General features: G+C 35.7%; 1 protein-coding gene across 3 annotated transcripts; it reads left to right on the forward strand.

Annotated features, from left to right (window-relative positions):
* Positions 1-301: 301 nt before the first annotated feature.
* On the forward strand, positions 302-14,690 carry LOC125209383. 3 transcript variants are annotated; one of them, XM_048108976.1, is made up of 26 exons: positions 302-619; positions 1,011-1,123; positions 1,229-1,355; positions 2,457-2,555; positions 2,634-2,702; positions 2,846-2,980; positions 3,059-3,127; positions 3,302-3,381; positions 3,495-3,654; positions 4,692-4,856; positions 6,452-6,536; positions 7,240-7,473; positions 7,590-7,684; positions 7,771-7,813; positions 9,110-9,267; positions 9,989-10,099; positions 10,508-10,576; positions 10,655-10,798; positions 11,128-11,202; positions 11,268-11,444; positions 11,552-11,637; positions 12,039-12,093; positions 12,934-13,059; positions 13,180-13,293; positions 14,122-14,238; positions 14,319-14,690. In XM_048108976.1, exons 1-26 carry the CDS (start codon positions 503-505, stop codon positions 14,382-14,384), a joined length of 2,889 nt encoding a protein of 962 aa, XP_047964933.1. In that variant the 5' UTR covers positions 302-502; the 3' UTR covers positions 14,385-14,690. The 3 variants fall into 3 exon arrangements, with proteins under 3 accessions (XP_047964933.1, XP_047964934.1, XP_047964935.1); XM_048108977.1 differs by having other exon boundaries at positions 3,332-3,381; XM_048108978.1 differs by lacking the exons at positions 302-619; positions 1,011-1,123; positions 1,229-1,355 and having other exon boundaries at positions 2,483-2,555; positions 3,064-3,127.
* The last annotated feature ends 134 nt before the right edge of the window (positions 14,691-14,824 follow it).

The following is a 14,824-nucleotide window of genomic DNA, read 5'->3' on the forward strand; positions in this document are numbered from 1 at the left end:
AAAATGTGGATTACTAGTACTACTCCCTACGTCTCATAATAAATGTCATATTTGGAGATGATACAAGATTTTAAGAGATGTTATTTTATGTGATAAGTGGTGACAGAAAATATAATTTTATAATTGATGTGAGAGAAAACAATTTCTAAAAGAATAAATGTAACATCTTTTATAGGACAAACTAAAAAAAAAAAAAACCTAAATAAAAGAAAAAAAGTGTGACATAGACGATGGGATGAGGGACCATTAGATAATGAATATAAAAAGAAGTATAATTATACGCGAAAATCCTTAAATTGGAGTTGGGAAAAATAATTTGTTCGGATTTTCAACAGTTTTCGTACCGCTGAAGCATTGAACCCACAAAGCAAAGCACCATAGATTCTCTATTGAATCAAGCACTCCAACGCTTTCGATCAACTAATTTTTTTATCGCCCCCAACATCACATCGATTTTAATCAGTTGGAAGCAATCGAATCAATTTCGGTGAATCAGCAGCGCATGGATGATCAGGTGGTGCGGCGTGTATTCCAAGAAGGTGGTCGTGATTTCTATCAACAGCAGCCTTCCACTTCTTCTTCATCATCATCCATTCTCCAGTCCCTCCCTCTACACGTGGTAGGTTCTCCCTCTTTGGATTTGCGCAGTTCATTTTCTTCAGTGGCAGTTGTTGAATTGGTTAAAAGAAGCCTAATTTGAGAAATTTTGGAGTAGTTAAGGAAAATTGGTATGCTGGATTATAAGTCTGTTGTGTTGATGTAAGAAGCTAGCCGGTTGATTATCGTATTGTGGAAAACTGAAGTTGTGCTATGATCAAGTCATATGCATCTTTCTCGATTGGTTCTGCTGTATTTATGGCGATCTTGATGCCTTTATTCACTTTAATTTATGATCCACAGTCTACATTTGAAGTTCTGAATTGGTAGAATGTTTATGCTTTACTTTTGTATCCTTTGTTTTGTTCACTTGTCATTTTAGTATCGTATATGAAATTTTGTAATATTTGCAGTCATTTGATCATGGGTACTACTTGTTGGTGAGATCTATTCAAGAACTGAGGTCAAAGAAAGATGGATTAGTGACTGTGGGAATTGGTGGTCCAATTGGATCAGGAAAATCAAGGTCCTCTTACATGATTTATGTAATTTCAATGTTAATATTTATTGTTGCTTCTAGAGTTTACTCTCACACTATCTGTTCTTATTATGAATTTTATGGTTATTGAAGTTTGGCTGAAAAGGTAGCATCTGTAATTGGTTGCACTGTTATCTCTATGGAGAACTATCGCACAGGGGTTGATGATGGCAATGATTTAGATTCTATTGATTTTGAACTCCTTGTCCGGAATCTCGAGGTATGTATTTTCCTTACCAACATTGTCATGTAGGTAAGCAAATCTTCATTAATTTGGTTAGGAATGCATTGAATGACTATTGAAATGCTTAAATAGTACTCCCTCGGTCCCATAATAGATGTCACACTTTCCTTTTTAGTTTGTCCTACAAAAGATGTCACATTTTCTTTTTTGGAAAAAGCTCTCTCTCACATTAATATAAATATACTATTTTCTCTCCACGTAACACATAAAACAACATCACCTAAAATCTCGTGCCAATCCCCAAGTGTGCCATTTATTATGGGACGGAGGGAGTACTACTCTAGTAGTTTAAAAAGCCAAAAGCTTGGGCAGGACATTTAAAATGTCCTTGGTTATGCTTTTACATCTACTAAGTGAACATAGTAACAATTCATTTCGAATAATTTTTACTCCCTCCGTCCCCAAAGAGTATGAACTTTGGTTTTGGCATGAGTTTTAATGCATTATTGGTAAAGTAAGAGAGAGATAAATAAATTTTTTTTTATGTATTGTTAGTGGAGAATGGGTCCCACCTCATTAGAGAGAAGAGAGTTTCCAAAATTGAATGTTCATACTCTTTGGGGATGGATGAAAAAGGAAATAGTGTATACCCTTCAGGGATGGAGGGAGTATAACATAAAGAAAAATAGGAAGCTGATTATGGAGAAAACTTGATACTATTTGGATGTTGTAAAATAGCTTATAAGAGATCATATATTTGTAGCTCCTGATTACACGAACAATGATTTTTACAAGAGGCTTCTTTTACACAAATTAAAATGTGAGAAAAGTTCAGAATTTTGATTTTGGAAACGAACCCCTTTTGATTTATGTATGAAGCGTGACTTGGTGTTCGTAAGAGTAAGGAATAGGCCCCAGTGCCAAGTATGTGCCCTACCAAAGAAGCACTGATCACCACTGCATCGTTCCATTTTATGCTGTCCCCATCCTGGCTGCCAATGGTCGCTCCTTGAATGCCATTAAAGTACTCGAAACCTATATTTTGTGCTTTGATTTAAGGATGTGTGTTTTTTCAGTAAAATATAATGGATGTTTAGGAATAGTATTAACTTTAATGCTGTGGTTTAATTGTTATAGGACTTGGTAAATGGCCGTGATACATTGATCCCAATATTTGATTTTCAAGGAAGAAGACAAGTTGGATCAAATACCATAAAAAGTATTTCATCTGGTGTGGTAGGTCGGCTTGTAGCTACTCTTTTGCTGAACTTGTATATAAGCTCACTGAATTGTTTCTCCTTCTCATGGTTGCAGATTATAGTAGATGGCACTTATGCCCTTCATGCAAGACTACGCTCTTTGCTAGATATACGTGTTGCTGTGGTAACCATAATCTACTCTGTATCAAATTATCGAATTGAGCATATTCATTTACCCGTCCAGAACCTGTTTTTGTATGATAACGTGTACTCTAGTCATAATACATATTTCTATGAATTTAATTTTCTATATGCTTGGCGAAATAGGTTGGTGGTGTTCATTTTAGTTTGCTTTCCAAAGTTCAATATGATATTGGTGAGTCTTGTTCGCTGGATTACCTCATCGACAGCATTTTTCCTCTCTTCACTAAGCATATTGAGCCAGACCTCCATCATGCACAGGTTGGTATATGGAATCCTTGTATAGTTTATTATTATCTCATTTTTTCTTATTTCTGATTGGATTTATTTTTTCTGTAGATCAGAATTAACAACAGTTTTGTTTCGTCATTTAGAGAGCCAATTTACAAGCTTAAATGTAAAAGTGAGGTATGTTGATTTGTGATCTACTGTCAACTAAGGAGAAGTCCTTGTAAGTTGGAAAAGATTCTCTACCATGCTTGATTTTGCAGAAGAAAAAATGTTTTATGTGTAGAATCTAAAATCTTGGTATTGCAATTTATGATCTCAGTAATATTATATCTTCAATTACCTAACTATTAGCTTGGAAACCGGAATTCATTGTTGCAACAGTCTCGATATGATGCCCTCATTTTTCAAGGAAAGGAAGCACAAGTTGACAAGTAAGTTGTTCAGTCGAGATTTCTGGTCTTGATGTTTACAATGGTCAATTGCCATTTCAGTTGCTACTTTCTTTATGTTATTAGAATCTGAGCTTGTGGATTTTTGCTTCAAGTTGTATCGAGATGTACTTGAGACCACCTCGTGCAAGTGAAGAAGCAAGAATAAATGATTGGATCAAGGTACGGCAGTCTGGTATTAAGTATTATCTGTCCCTGGGTGATCAGAGGATTGTTGATAAGAATTACATCATCCGGCCAAGAGCTGAATTTGAGGTAAACCATTTTTGTATTAAAGATTGTACTTACATTCTCTATAGCTGAAAATAAGTTTTGTTTAAACTTTCAGATACTACTTTTGAAGCAACTCCCTTGCACTGAATATGATTCTGTTTTCACCAAATTATGTTTCCAAAAAATATAAAGAGTTGTTGACTCTGAAAAAAGAACATTATTTTTACTGGTATGAGCAAAGTAGGGAGATTCTTATGAAGTATGGAACTATAGTTTGCTATTACAATCTTTGCTTTTGGGAGAAAATACGTTGCAATAAGTTGTTCCTGCAATCAAAGGGCAACACACGTTGCAATAGATTGCTATTGCAGTTGTACAGCTATTGCACTGCATACTCATATATATATTGCTCAGTTATTCGATGCTTGCTGTCTTATGTTCTTTTTTTCAGACTTAGGTTTTCCTTTTTTTTTTTCTCTTGAGTTTTTTTTTTCTTTCTCATTGTCAGTAAACTTTTAAGTACACCATTCACATCAGTTTAGCAATATACATTTGAAAGTAAGCAGAAGTGGTCTGAGTTTATGCCATGACCTGGTTAGCTGCTAATCGTATTGATTTCTCACTTGCATGAATATGCACCAAGTTTTTCCATTCCATCCAAGTTCATAATCTTTAGCTTTTCTAGTATTCTGCAACTTTAGAGAATAAAAAAATTGTTCCCTACGCCCTACGGTTATTCTTTATGTAACTGCAGCATTGAATGTGTTAAACAAGAGTTCATCCAGAAATGAGATTTTCATGTATATATGTATAAAAGATTGTCTTATCAGTTATTGAATGCAGTGACCTTCTACTGGTAACTTGAGAGATTGATGTTGCTCATTGCTTGCTCTTTTAATTTTATTTGTCATTACTCTCCACTATAAATAAATAAAAAAGCCAGGGCCCAGCAGATTTGTGATACTCCATATTTTATGTACCCATTGGCATTCTTGCTAGAATTTGTATCTAACCAATTACCCAGTAGCGTTTCTGTGGAGGACTAAAGTCTCTAACTTATCCTTTGGACACTGTATCAGGTTGGGCGGATGACACTGGGAGGTTTGCTGGCTTTGGGATATACAGTGGTAGTGAGTTATAAAAGGGCATCAACTTCGGCTGTTGATGGTAATCTTTCAGTTTCAATGGAAACAATTGACACTTTAGGAGAGACCTATATGGTTCTCAGGGGCACAAGTAGAAAGGTGCGAACTCTTCTATTTTTTTCCAAGTCCCATAAGAATCTTACTGCATTTCTAAAACTGTAATCTGAGACAACTGCATTTTCAAGTCCCTTAATTTTCTTGACTCTAGCAGTACGAAATCTGGACTCTATACCACTCCTTAACTTTGGACCATTTCTTTCTTGCTGTTGGTTGGAACAATTCCCTCAAATCTTGTGCAAGTTCATGGGCTAACCATTGATGTTGATGTTGTCGTTTGGAATTTCCATGGATTGAGTGTCCTCAAATCTCTGACACTTTATGATACAATTGATCATCACTGTGATAATTCTCTTGGTGCTATTTGCTCTTCTTCTAGCTGTGACTCCTAGTACAAGTCACATAAATGTATTTCAAATGAAAATAAGAAATACTTTATTAATAAAAAAAAGTCTCTTAAACAATGATCTGTTTTTTCTGAACTCTACTAGCCCTCTTACTTCTCTTGTTGGAAACAATAGTTTTTCGAGTTCATTTGGTGGAAGCAATACTTCCATAACACCAGGAGGTCAAGTCCAGTTTCTCTTGCTTTACCTATCCATGTCTTTCTAGTTTGGTCCTTGTAATGCTATCGGTAACTATTACATCTGGCTACACGGATCGCCTTCTTTGCAAAAAAAATGAGGGTCGGGTGTACAACCCACAACTTCGAATTCCTCCTTAACTTCCGGGACATAAATAACTACATTTCTTCCCCATTAGTAAAGTCTCATCTGTGTTTTTGGAATTGTCCAGCAACTTTTGCTTATAAGTTGGTATACAACTTGCTAAAGGTGCTGTTTAAATCCATCCTCCCAGCAACATCATAGGATATACAGCAATTTCATGGGTCTGGACAAGCCCTGCAATGCTTATTCGAAGTCTGGGCGTGTTCTGACCATCTAAACAAGCAGCCACAGACCAATGACCAGGAAACCAGGTTTTGCATTAAGTAGATCCGTACTCACCAGGTCAAGCACAGTGCTAATTTCAATCTTGCAAAACTTAATTATGCTCTGCAACTTAAAACTAAAATACATATATAAATTAATTGACAAAAAAAAAAAAAATAGATTGGTTAGGATACCTAACATTCTGACATCGTTTTTTTCTGCTCCCCGAGATTAAGCGCAAAGCCTTCCTTTAAGTTTCATTGAAAATGTAATCACACGATGAAGGGTGCTCGATATTGCTTGTTTAGATGGTTAGAACACCCCCAGCCTTTGGATTAAGCATGTCATGGTGCATCCACACGTGTGAAATGGCTGATATCCTATGATGAGGACAAGAGGAAGGATTCCAACAGAACCCTTTTCAGCAAGTCTTATATGTCCACTTTTAGCTGATGATGTTGTATCTCCGTTATATCTTCTGTAGCTCTTCCCAATCTTTGGAATTTGTTGTCCATGTCAGCTACTGCTGATTATGGCCTCATCATTTTAGATGTAACACTATTTTACGAATATTCACTTTTTTATTCTTTTTTCAAATATACATAACATATTAAATGGCAGGATCCAAAATTACTGTTGAGTTCTTTAATGACCAGAAAATTTATGGATTTGAACTAATGTTGATGTGGTCTATATCTTTTGTAGATAGTTGGGATGGAATCATCAAGGATAGGTATAACTGGACCTTGGATCACTAAATCATATCTCGAGATGATACTAGAGAGACAAGGTTGGAACTTCTGTATGCATGAATGTACATACACATGGACTTATTGCATACAGACACGTTGCATGTGTATACCCAGCTTATTTCTCTTGTTTGTACCTTCTTTCTTTTATAGTACTCCCTCGTCCCTTATAATTTGTCACCATTTGACCCGGCATGGGTTTTAAGAAATGTAATAGAAAGAGGGTTAAAAAAATTTAGTGGCATGTGGGTCCTACTTTTTTATATATTAGTTTTATAATAAAATGTGAGTGGGAATAAGTTAGTGGAATGTAGGGTCCAGTACCAAAAATGGTAAAAGTGAAAGTGACAAATTTTCGGGGACAGAGGGAATACTATTTATTAAAAAAATGTCAATAATTTGCTCATGCAAATGTCAATTTTTGATGGTTTGAGGTCATGATTAGCTATTCTCCTGAGTAATTCAAAAATTAATGTGGTAACTGTGAGGATTTAAAAATGGTGGAGGAGTGGTTCTTAGTTGCAATGGTTCCACAACTTAGAGGGTTTTCTCCAAAGAAAAGTGAGAGAGTGGGGAAGAAGAAGAAGAGAGAAGGAAAGAAATTGATTTTAATGATTACTTGGTGGACCAGCTAGTGGCTCAATGTGGAAACCTCTGAATTTTTTTGGCATTCTCAGTGTCATTAAATCAAACTTATGTGATCTTCAGATATAGTTCTATCTAATAGATGTATCAAAATTGCAGCGGTTCCACGGCTTAATACACCTCCACCTTTGTCTACAACTTCTGCCACCACTCAAGAGCAAAAGATTGCAGCTCCTAAGCCACTTCGCATTTCTCCTAATCTAGTCAACCACATCGAAGATTTACCTCAGCCGTGGACTCGTTCACCTACCAAGTCTAAAATGGAACCTGTTTTAGCGACATGGCATTTTATCACACCAGATCCTCTCCTATCTGATGGATCTTCTGCCACTGGTATGCATTTTTTGCTAATATTATGCGTAGATATGTCTGCAAAAGTTAATTCAAAGCTGGGTAGAAACTTCTTATTGTATCCTTAAGGCTCGATCCTTCTCACAAAATAATTACAGGTCCTCATTCTTCGGCGGATGCCCAGCTACTTGCCCCAATGCCCGACTCATATGATTTAGATAGAGGACTGCTTCTAGCTGTACAAGCAATACAAGTAATCTCTCACTTCTTCCACTATCTACAGTTTAAAGTTATTATATGCCATACTCTCATACTCTGTCATGTGGGCTCATATTTCAGGCGTTGTTGGAGAATAAGGGACCTCCAGTGATAGTAGGAATTGGTAAGATAAACGCTTTATCATAATCTTTCTAATGGCAAATTATGTAGTTATATATACTTCTTAAAGCAATTAATTACAATACTGAAATTAGTTGAAACAAAGATGGCTATACAGTACTCTAGGCAGATAGCTACCTGAACTTCGGAGAAAAACCAGCAAAGATTGTATCACTGTCAGTGGAATATGGACTTCATCCTTTGAAACAAGATTAATTTTTTTCATAAGCAAATGGTGTACTGGAGAAATTCTTATAAGAATGATCTGATTAAAAAGTCGATGCATGAAAATGGATGTGTAAGTTTGAAGCCACTTTGTTGTTATGCTAAACCCAATAATGGCAGGGGATTTGGATAAGAGATTTTTTTTGGATATGTTCTATATTAGATCTTTATTTAGTATATAATGAATAATCTAGAAATAATTTGTGATGAAAAAGAAATGCTGGGTTAGAGAAGAAACTGGTGGAATTCTTAAAAGGGTTAGGACAGTAGATGGCATTTTTGAAAATGGTATGAGAAAACTGTTCAAGATATAGGATAATAGGAGGGGTCTACAAATTGTCCAGTTCTTTTTGCTCCAAAAGTGCAGAATTGGTATGTCATTGCTGCATTTTTGTAGTTTCGTTATGCCATATTTTCTTACTAATCCATCCCATTTCATGTGACACATTTTTTTTTTCGCACGTATTTTCCTTTACTTTAACTACTTTATTATGATTTTCCCAAAACATGTGCAAAAAAGAAATGTGTCACATGAAATGGGACGGAGGGAGGGAGTATTAGTTTGTCAATGATACTATTATATGTCTAAAGCATGTATGTTTGCAATTTCTGTTGAAGAGCTATAACCATTGTGCATCAGAGTGTTATATACTATGCGGCAATGCTTCTTTTTTTTTTTTCAAAATCTGCATTCTGTTCTTATTTAAGGCCTTCCATACCATATCATTTCTATAAAAGTATAAATACAGTAGTTTGACATTTGGCATGGTAGAAATGGACCCTTACCCCCTTCAAATGCCTTATAATAGGGGAGGGAAACTTATATAGAAGAGACAAGGTCATTACCAAGTAGATATAGGACAAGAATTAGGGGTCTCAAGATGCGCTACACGTGTGGGCCGAAACGATTATTGGACTTTCATACGTGAACCAAAGAAATCCATCATTGAATTGGGCCTGTTTTAATAGTATGTAGAAATGAGCCACTCACCCCCTTAGTGTAGAAATGGACAAATAAACAGGGGTCTCCACAGCTTAAATTCCTTATTTAACCATTTTTGCACCCTTGTTTCAGGCGGTCCCAGTGGATCAGGAAAAACGAGTTTGGCTCGTAAGATGGCAAACATAGTTGGTTGTGAAGTCATCTCACTTGAGAGCTACTATAAATCTGAACAAATGAAGGATTTTAAGTACGATGACTTCAGCTCTCTTGATCTGGCTTTACTGTCAAAAGTATGCATCTTTAATATGCTTTTTAGTTTTCCTGACTATTTATGTTTTGAACGTATATAAGAATATTATCTATTGTAGAGCTGCCCATATGGTAAGATAGTGAGGAGTAGCTGTATGAGTTATTTGGAACTTACAGTAAACTTACTCGTGCAGAAATGGAACCTCCCCGCCTCATTGGTTTCTTACTTTATTGAAGCCATCATAATTCATAAAACAATTTAAACCATGGGTTTCGGTTTGGAATTAGTTTGGTAAATGTTTGAACACCCATGGTATTTGGTGTCTTTTTAATGGTTAATAAGCTTGCTATGGTTTGTGAGGGAGTGGTGAGTATACAGGCTTAATTTTGTGAATTCTCAAGGCTTCTCATTAATGCCACCGTAGGAGCATGGATGGAAATTCTCTTTTAGATATTAGTTTGATACTCATGTGCAAAGCTAAACACACTTTTGTATGACCACTGTGGAAATTGTGCAGTACTGAAGCAGTTGTAGTGGGGAAGAAATAGCACAAATATTCATCTGTCTTCAAAGTTCATATACAGATTTTCAATTGTTCTGCATCAACACTGTAGTGTAGGATGTCAAAAATTGTCATCATGAGAAGTCTGTATTTGGATGGAGAAAATTATCAGATCCATGTTAGTTTGGATTTATCCTCGCTTGTTTCAAGAATCTGTTTTCTTGCTTTGAGTAACCATTCGCCTATCTGGCAATTGCAGAACATTGACGATGTAAAGCATAGCAGAAGAACAAAGGTGCCTGTATTTGATTTGGAGACTGGTTCTCGAAGTGGTCTCAAAGAGCTCGAAGTATCTGAAGATTGTGCTGTGGTAAAACTTGAGTTTCTCTGCTACCATTTTCTATTGGAAAAATGTATTCACTTGTTGGTTTTTCTTTGCTCTGCCTCTTAGTAGTTTAAAATTAACACTTAAAAAGCCCACGGGAATGGGGACCGTAGCACTTTGGGAACACAACAGATTCCTTTATCACCTAATTGCCTTTTGTCCCCACATTGCCAAATTAGTTGAGTGGGGTTACTAGAAGAGTCCATTAAGATATATATGAACCACTCGATGATAAAGGATAGTACTAGTAGTGGAGACTTTTTAAACTGAAACTGGAAAGATGACTAAGAATGTTATGCTGGATGACAGTGAAATATATACAATGAGATGATTTCTTTGCTTCCATACCTGACCTCTCTTGTCTTCTAAAGGAACTATTTTTTTGTGTACTAGATAATTTTTGAAGGTGTCTACGCTTTGCATCCTGATATCAGAAAGCATCTTGACTTATGGATTGCTGTTGTAAGTATGATAAGGATCTCCTCAATCGAACCTCATTAACTTCTTTAGCTGAAATATGATTCCCATATCATAAAACAGGTCGGAGGGGTGCATTCGCATCTGATTTCTCGGGTTCAGCGAGACAAAAAACGAGTCGGATGCTTCGTGTCCCAAGATGAAATTATGATGACTGTGTTTCCAATGTTCCAGCAGCATATCGAACCACATCTTGTTGAAGCTCATGTTAGTTCTTCACTGGAGTTCAATTTTTGATTCTTGAAAAGATTGCATGATCACTATTCAAGTATATTGTTTTGAATTTCATGATACTTGAGGTTGAGGATCAGTATTTTCAGTTTACAAGATGCTGTATGTGCCAAAATGGGTTCTTAATCGTTTTGGAGAATCTTCTTGACTTTGGACTATTTTACTTATTTTGTATATGTACATTATTGAGTACAAATTTTGTTTCCTTATGTCAATAAAGATCTTGGGTTGCTAAAGGGAAATGCGATTAGAAGTTTCAGTGATGCACTAGTTTTTATTGTGATATGGAAGCTTTCTATCTGCAGCTGAAGATCAGAAATGACTTTGACCCAGTGCTATCACCTGAGAGCTCATTGTTTGTGTTGAAAAGTAACAAGCAAGTAAGTTTTTTCTTACTTCTCTTGAATTGTAATTCATATTTGTTTAATGGACTATTACTTTGCAGGTTGCTTATCAAGATATTCTAAAAATTCTGGATGCAACTAAGATATGCAGTTCAGTTCAGAACTTCATTGACATTTATCTACGGCTGTCTGGAATACCTGCCAATGGTCAGTTGACAGAGAGTGATTGTATAAGAGTCCGGATATGTGAGGGTAGATTCGCCCTGCTTATTCGAGAGGTTTGCTTTTATACTGAGCCCGTTTGTTTCTTTCCTAGCAGCTTGTGCATGTTGTTTTATATCTATATGTCATTTGGACGTTAATTTTCACTTCCTCCTTTCTGTAGCCTATTACAGAAGGTGACTTTATTATTCAGCCAAAAGTGGATTTTGATATCAGCATAAATACAGTAGCGGGTCTTCTTAATCTTGGGTATGTCTGATTGTGCTTCTTATTCTCTTCCTTAACATATGATCATTTTGAGATCTTCTTTGTAAATTTGAATGATATTCAGCTTTTCTAAGATCATTTGATATTCTTTGCATCCACGAAAAAATTGTCAATTCATTTTTCGGCCTATCCACAAATATTGTCACTTTCCATTTATTGTAGTGGGTACGGTCTACAAAACTCACCACTTCCCTACAGATTTGTTATTTTTATGATACTTCTTTAATTGGTGTAAGCTATTAGGTGATCTTAAAACACAAAAGTTATCTTTCATCACATGAAGTTTGTCAAGATGCCGTGTAACAAGACAGATGATGCTCTGAGCTGTTTTTTGATACCACATTCCTCTTTCTAATGATCCATGCTATATCTCTGTGATTCAGGTATCAAGCTGTGGCATATATTGAGGCTTCTGCCTATATTTACCAAGACGGAAAGGTTTGCTTCTTTTCGTGCATTGTTCACCTCAATTAGTTCCCCAAACACCACTCAATTGGATGTCCATAAAACTATTGGGTGAATTACTTTGACATAATACCTTTTGCATTTATTCTTTGACTAGCTAAACGCTATGTGTGATGCATGTAAAAGTAATGCATTTTAGGTAATGCACTCACAAATAGATTAATCTTATAAAAATTTGAAAATATTTAGATTAAACCATTTTCATTTTATATCAAAATAAATAATGTGTATATAAATTACTAAAATCCTTAGAAATGAAAATAAGTTGGATAAGTATATCAAAATTTGTATGCATTAAACATCTATTTTTTGGTTTAAAAAAGGGTTATGGTATATTTGTATTGAGCTTTCTGGTACTTATATTCTGATGTCCTGTTAGAGATTTTCTGCAACTGTTCTCCAATTAAGAATAATAATGTGTCTATATGTGTGAGCTTTTTTCTTATATTTTTACGTAACTTGCCTCTTTTTCTTTACCTGAAAAGCCAAATTTAAATAACATGGATTATAAATCCAACGAACATTAAAATTCCAAAATACACCTTGAACTAAATCGAATTTCTAGTCTTTTTATTATCAGATGAACTAAATTTCATAATGATAAGTCAGCAGCCAGGACTTGGACAATTTCTTCAACTCATAAGCCAGGACTGGATCCTAACATAGGAGGATTTTAATTTTCATCATAGCCATCAGCATCATGTGCTTCGCACTTGATTTGCATCTCCAGAAGACTTTATTCTCATTGAACTGACTACTTATTAAAAACTATCATCTTTTTTAATTTGCTCGTACTTCTTTCTGTTTTTTCAGATTCTTATTGAAATGGATCATCTCCAAGATGTTCCAAATCCTTATCTTCAAATCAAGGCGGTAAACAAAGAAACAGTAGTAGCTGCTGGTTCAACTCTTAAGTTGGATGGTTCATATACCACAAAGGTAGCGGTTGCTTTTACATATACCCTGTTCTACCACTATAGATTGATGCATTTAATAAGTTGGCAGTGGGTGAAATCTTTTCCTGGTTTGGCCAGTTCACTTTCTTTCTTTTTATCTCAGAGTTATCTAGAGATAATTCTGGAAAGTTTACCTGCTGTGGAAAGGAGTTCTAGGGGAATTCATTCTCAGCAAGCTGCAAGATTGCAAGAACTTGTTGAATATATATTGTCTCAGGTATCCTCTTTCATTTGAGGGGTGGTAGGTTGAGCTGCATGCTAAAATGTAAATATTGAAGCTTTATGTAGATGCAATCTGGGCTTTAGATGTCTCTTGAAATACAACTTAACTAATAATCACCCACTACCTTATGCAGCCGTAACTAAAAGCCTCTGCTTTTCAAACATAGTAGTTGCCACACCCACAAAAGATGATATGCATGGTTATTATAGAAAACTATCTTACCTCTAAGATTATGTATTAGACAAATAATGGATAGCGAACATGGTTTCTAAACTTCAAACAAACCTAGGGTATCTTTTGAACCTGACATTTTCACCTTGTGCGGCATCAATCACGCAAACCAGCCACCCCACATCATCGCCACAGTGTATAATAATACAGTGAGTTAATGTGAATCTGCAAGCAAGGAACAACCTTAGTATGCCTCGGCACTAGCCTTCAAGGGTTTAACAGTAGGCTTCTTCTGTTTTGTAACTATCAGTTTTTTGACTAAACTTTCTGTTCTCTTTAGTCAATTGTTGCTTACAATCAAGTTCAGGCAAATATCTTCCTAAATTATTAGTAATTGATTTTGATGACATAATGTCTCATGTTTGACTTCATAATAATGTCTTGAAGTGTCTATAATTGGTTTCACGGGTTTTGTACTTCTGAGGATCTTGCATTTACTTTTCGTTTGTTTTTAATTATATAATGGTGAAAAACACGAGCATCATGCGTAATTGTCAATTTTTGGTTGTGAGAATCAAGCAAGTTAGGGGTAAATATCACATGAAAAATTTATAGTCTCATGTTCTGGTATATTCTTATGGTGCTGAGCAGGGTAGCCGTTCTTCCTCAGAATCGTCACAAAGTAGGGGTGCTTCTCCACTAGAAGGCGTTATTGAAGACATGCAGTCGAGAATTAAACGTCTTGAAAGATTGCATGCAATTAACACTGTATATACTCTGTGTTCTACTTAATTGATACTCTTGCACCTGTCATGTGTACATTAACGTACTAGTACTTTATACTGCAGGTGCTTTGGACGTTTCTAATGTCTGCGTTTCTCGGGTATTCGCTCTACCAAAGGAAGCGACAATGATAGCGCAGAAGAACACATATTCCAGCCATGCTAGGTTCACTTATAAGGGCCATTCACAGTTCCGAATTTCCCCTCCACAGCTGAAAAGCTTTCGCAGTAATAAACTAATAATTGATACTTCTAACCCTCAAAAATGAAGGGCATGAATTTTATTATTGCTATACATATTTTTCCCTCTATAGGAAATGAATTGGACAAAGCCTACAGTAAACAGTTGGGGAAGGTTCTGTAAACAAACACGATAATATTTCACCCCTCTAACAGTGAAGAGACCATTCATTTGTGAATAATCTGATTTTCTTGGCAGCGTGTGAATACTGTGCTTCATTAAATGAGAAAAAATGTAGAACGCCTCGATTTGTTTTAAGAAATTGCTATGCAAAAGATGCCGTAAAACAAATTTTAAAAACTGATTTCCACAAAACTAGATAAGTTTGCTT

Source organism: Salvia hispanica, chromosome 3 (assembly GCF_023119035.1).
Source record: "Salvia hispanica cultivar TCC Black 2014 chromosome 3, UniMelb_Shisp_WGS_1.0, whole genome shotgun sequence".
Taxonomy (NCBI): Eukaryota; Viridiplantae; Streptophyta; class Magnoliopsida; order Lamiales; family Lamiaceae; genus Salvia; species Salvia hispanica.

What these genes read in the sequence shown, in the direction of transcription:
- LOC125209383 (XM_048108976.1), top strand. Translation starts at nt 503, where the DNA reads ATGGATGATCAGGTGGTGCGGCGTGTATTCCAAGAAGGTGGTCGTGAT. An exon ending in TAGATATACGTGTTGCTGTG is followed by an intron (nt 2,703 to 2,845) that starts GTAACCATAATC and finishes TTGGCGAAATAG; the next exon opens with GTTGGTGGTGTTCATTTTAG. An exon ending in GCGGGTCTTCTTAATCTTGG is followed by an intron (nt 11,638 to 12,038) that starts GTATGTCTGATT and finishes TCTGTGATTCAG; the next exon opens with GTATCAAGCTGTGGCATATA.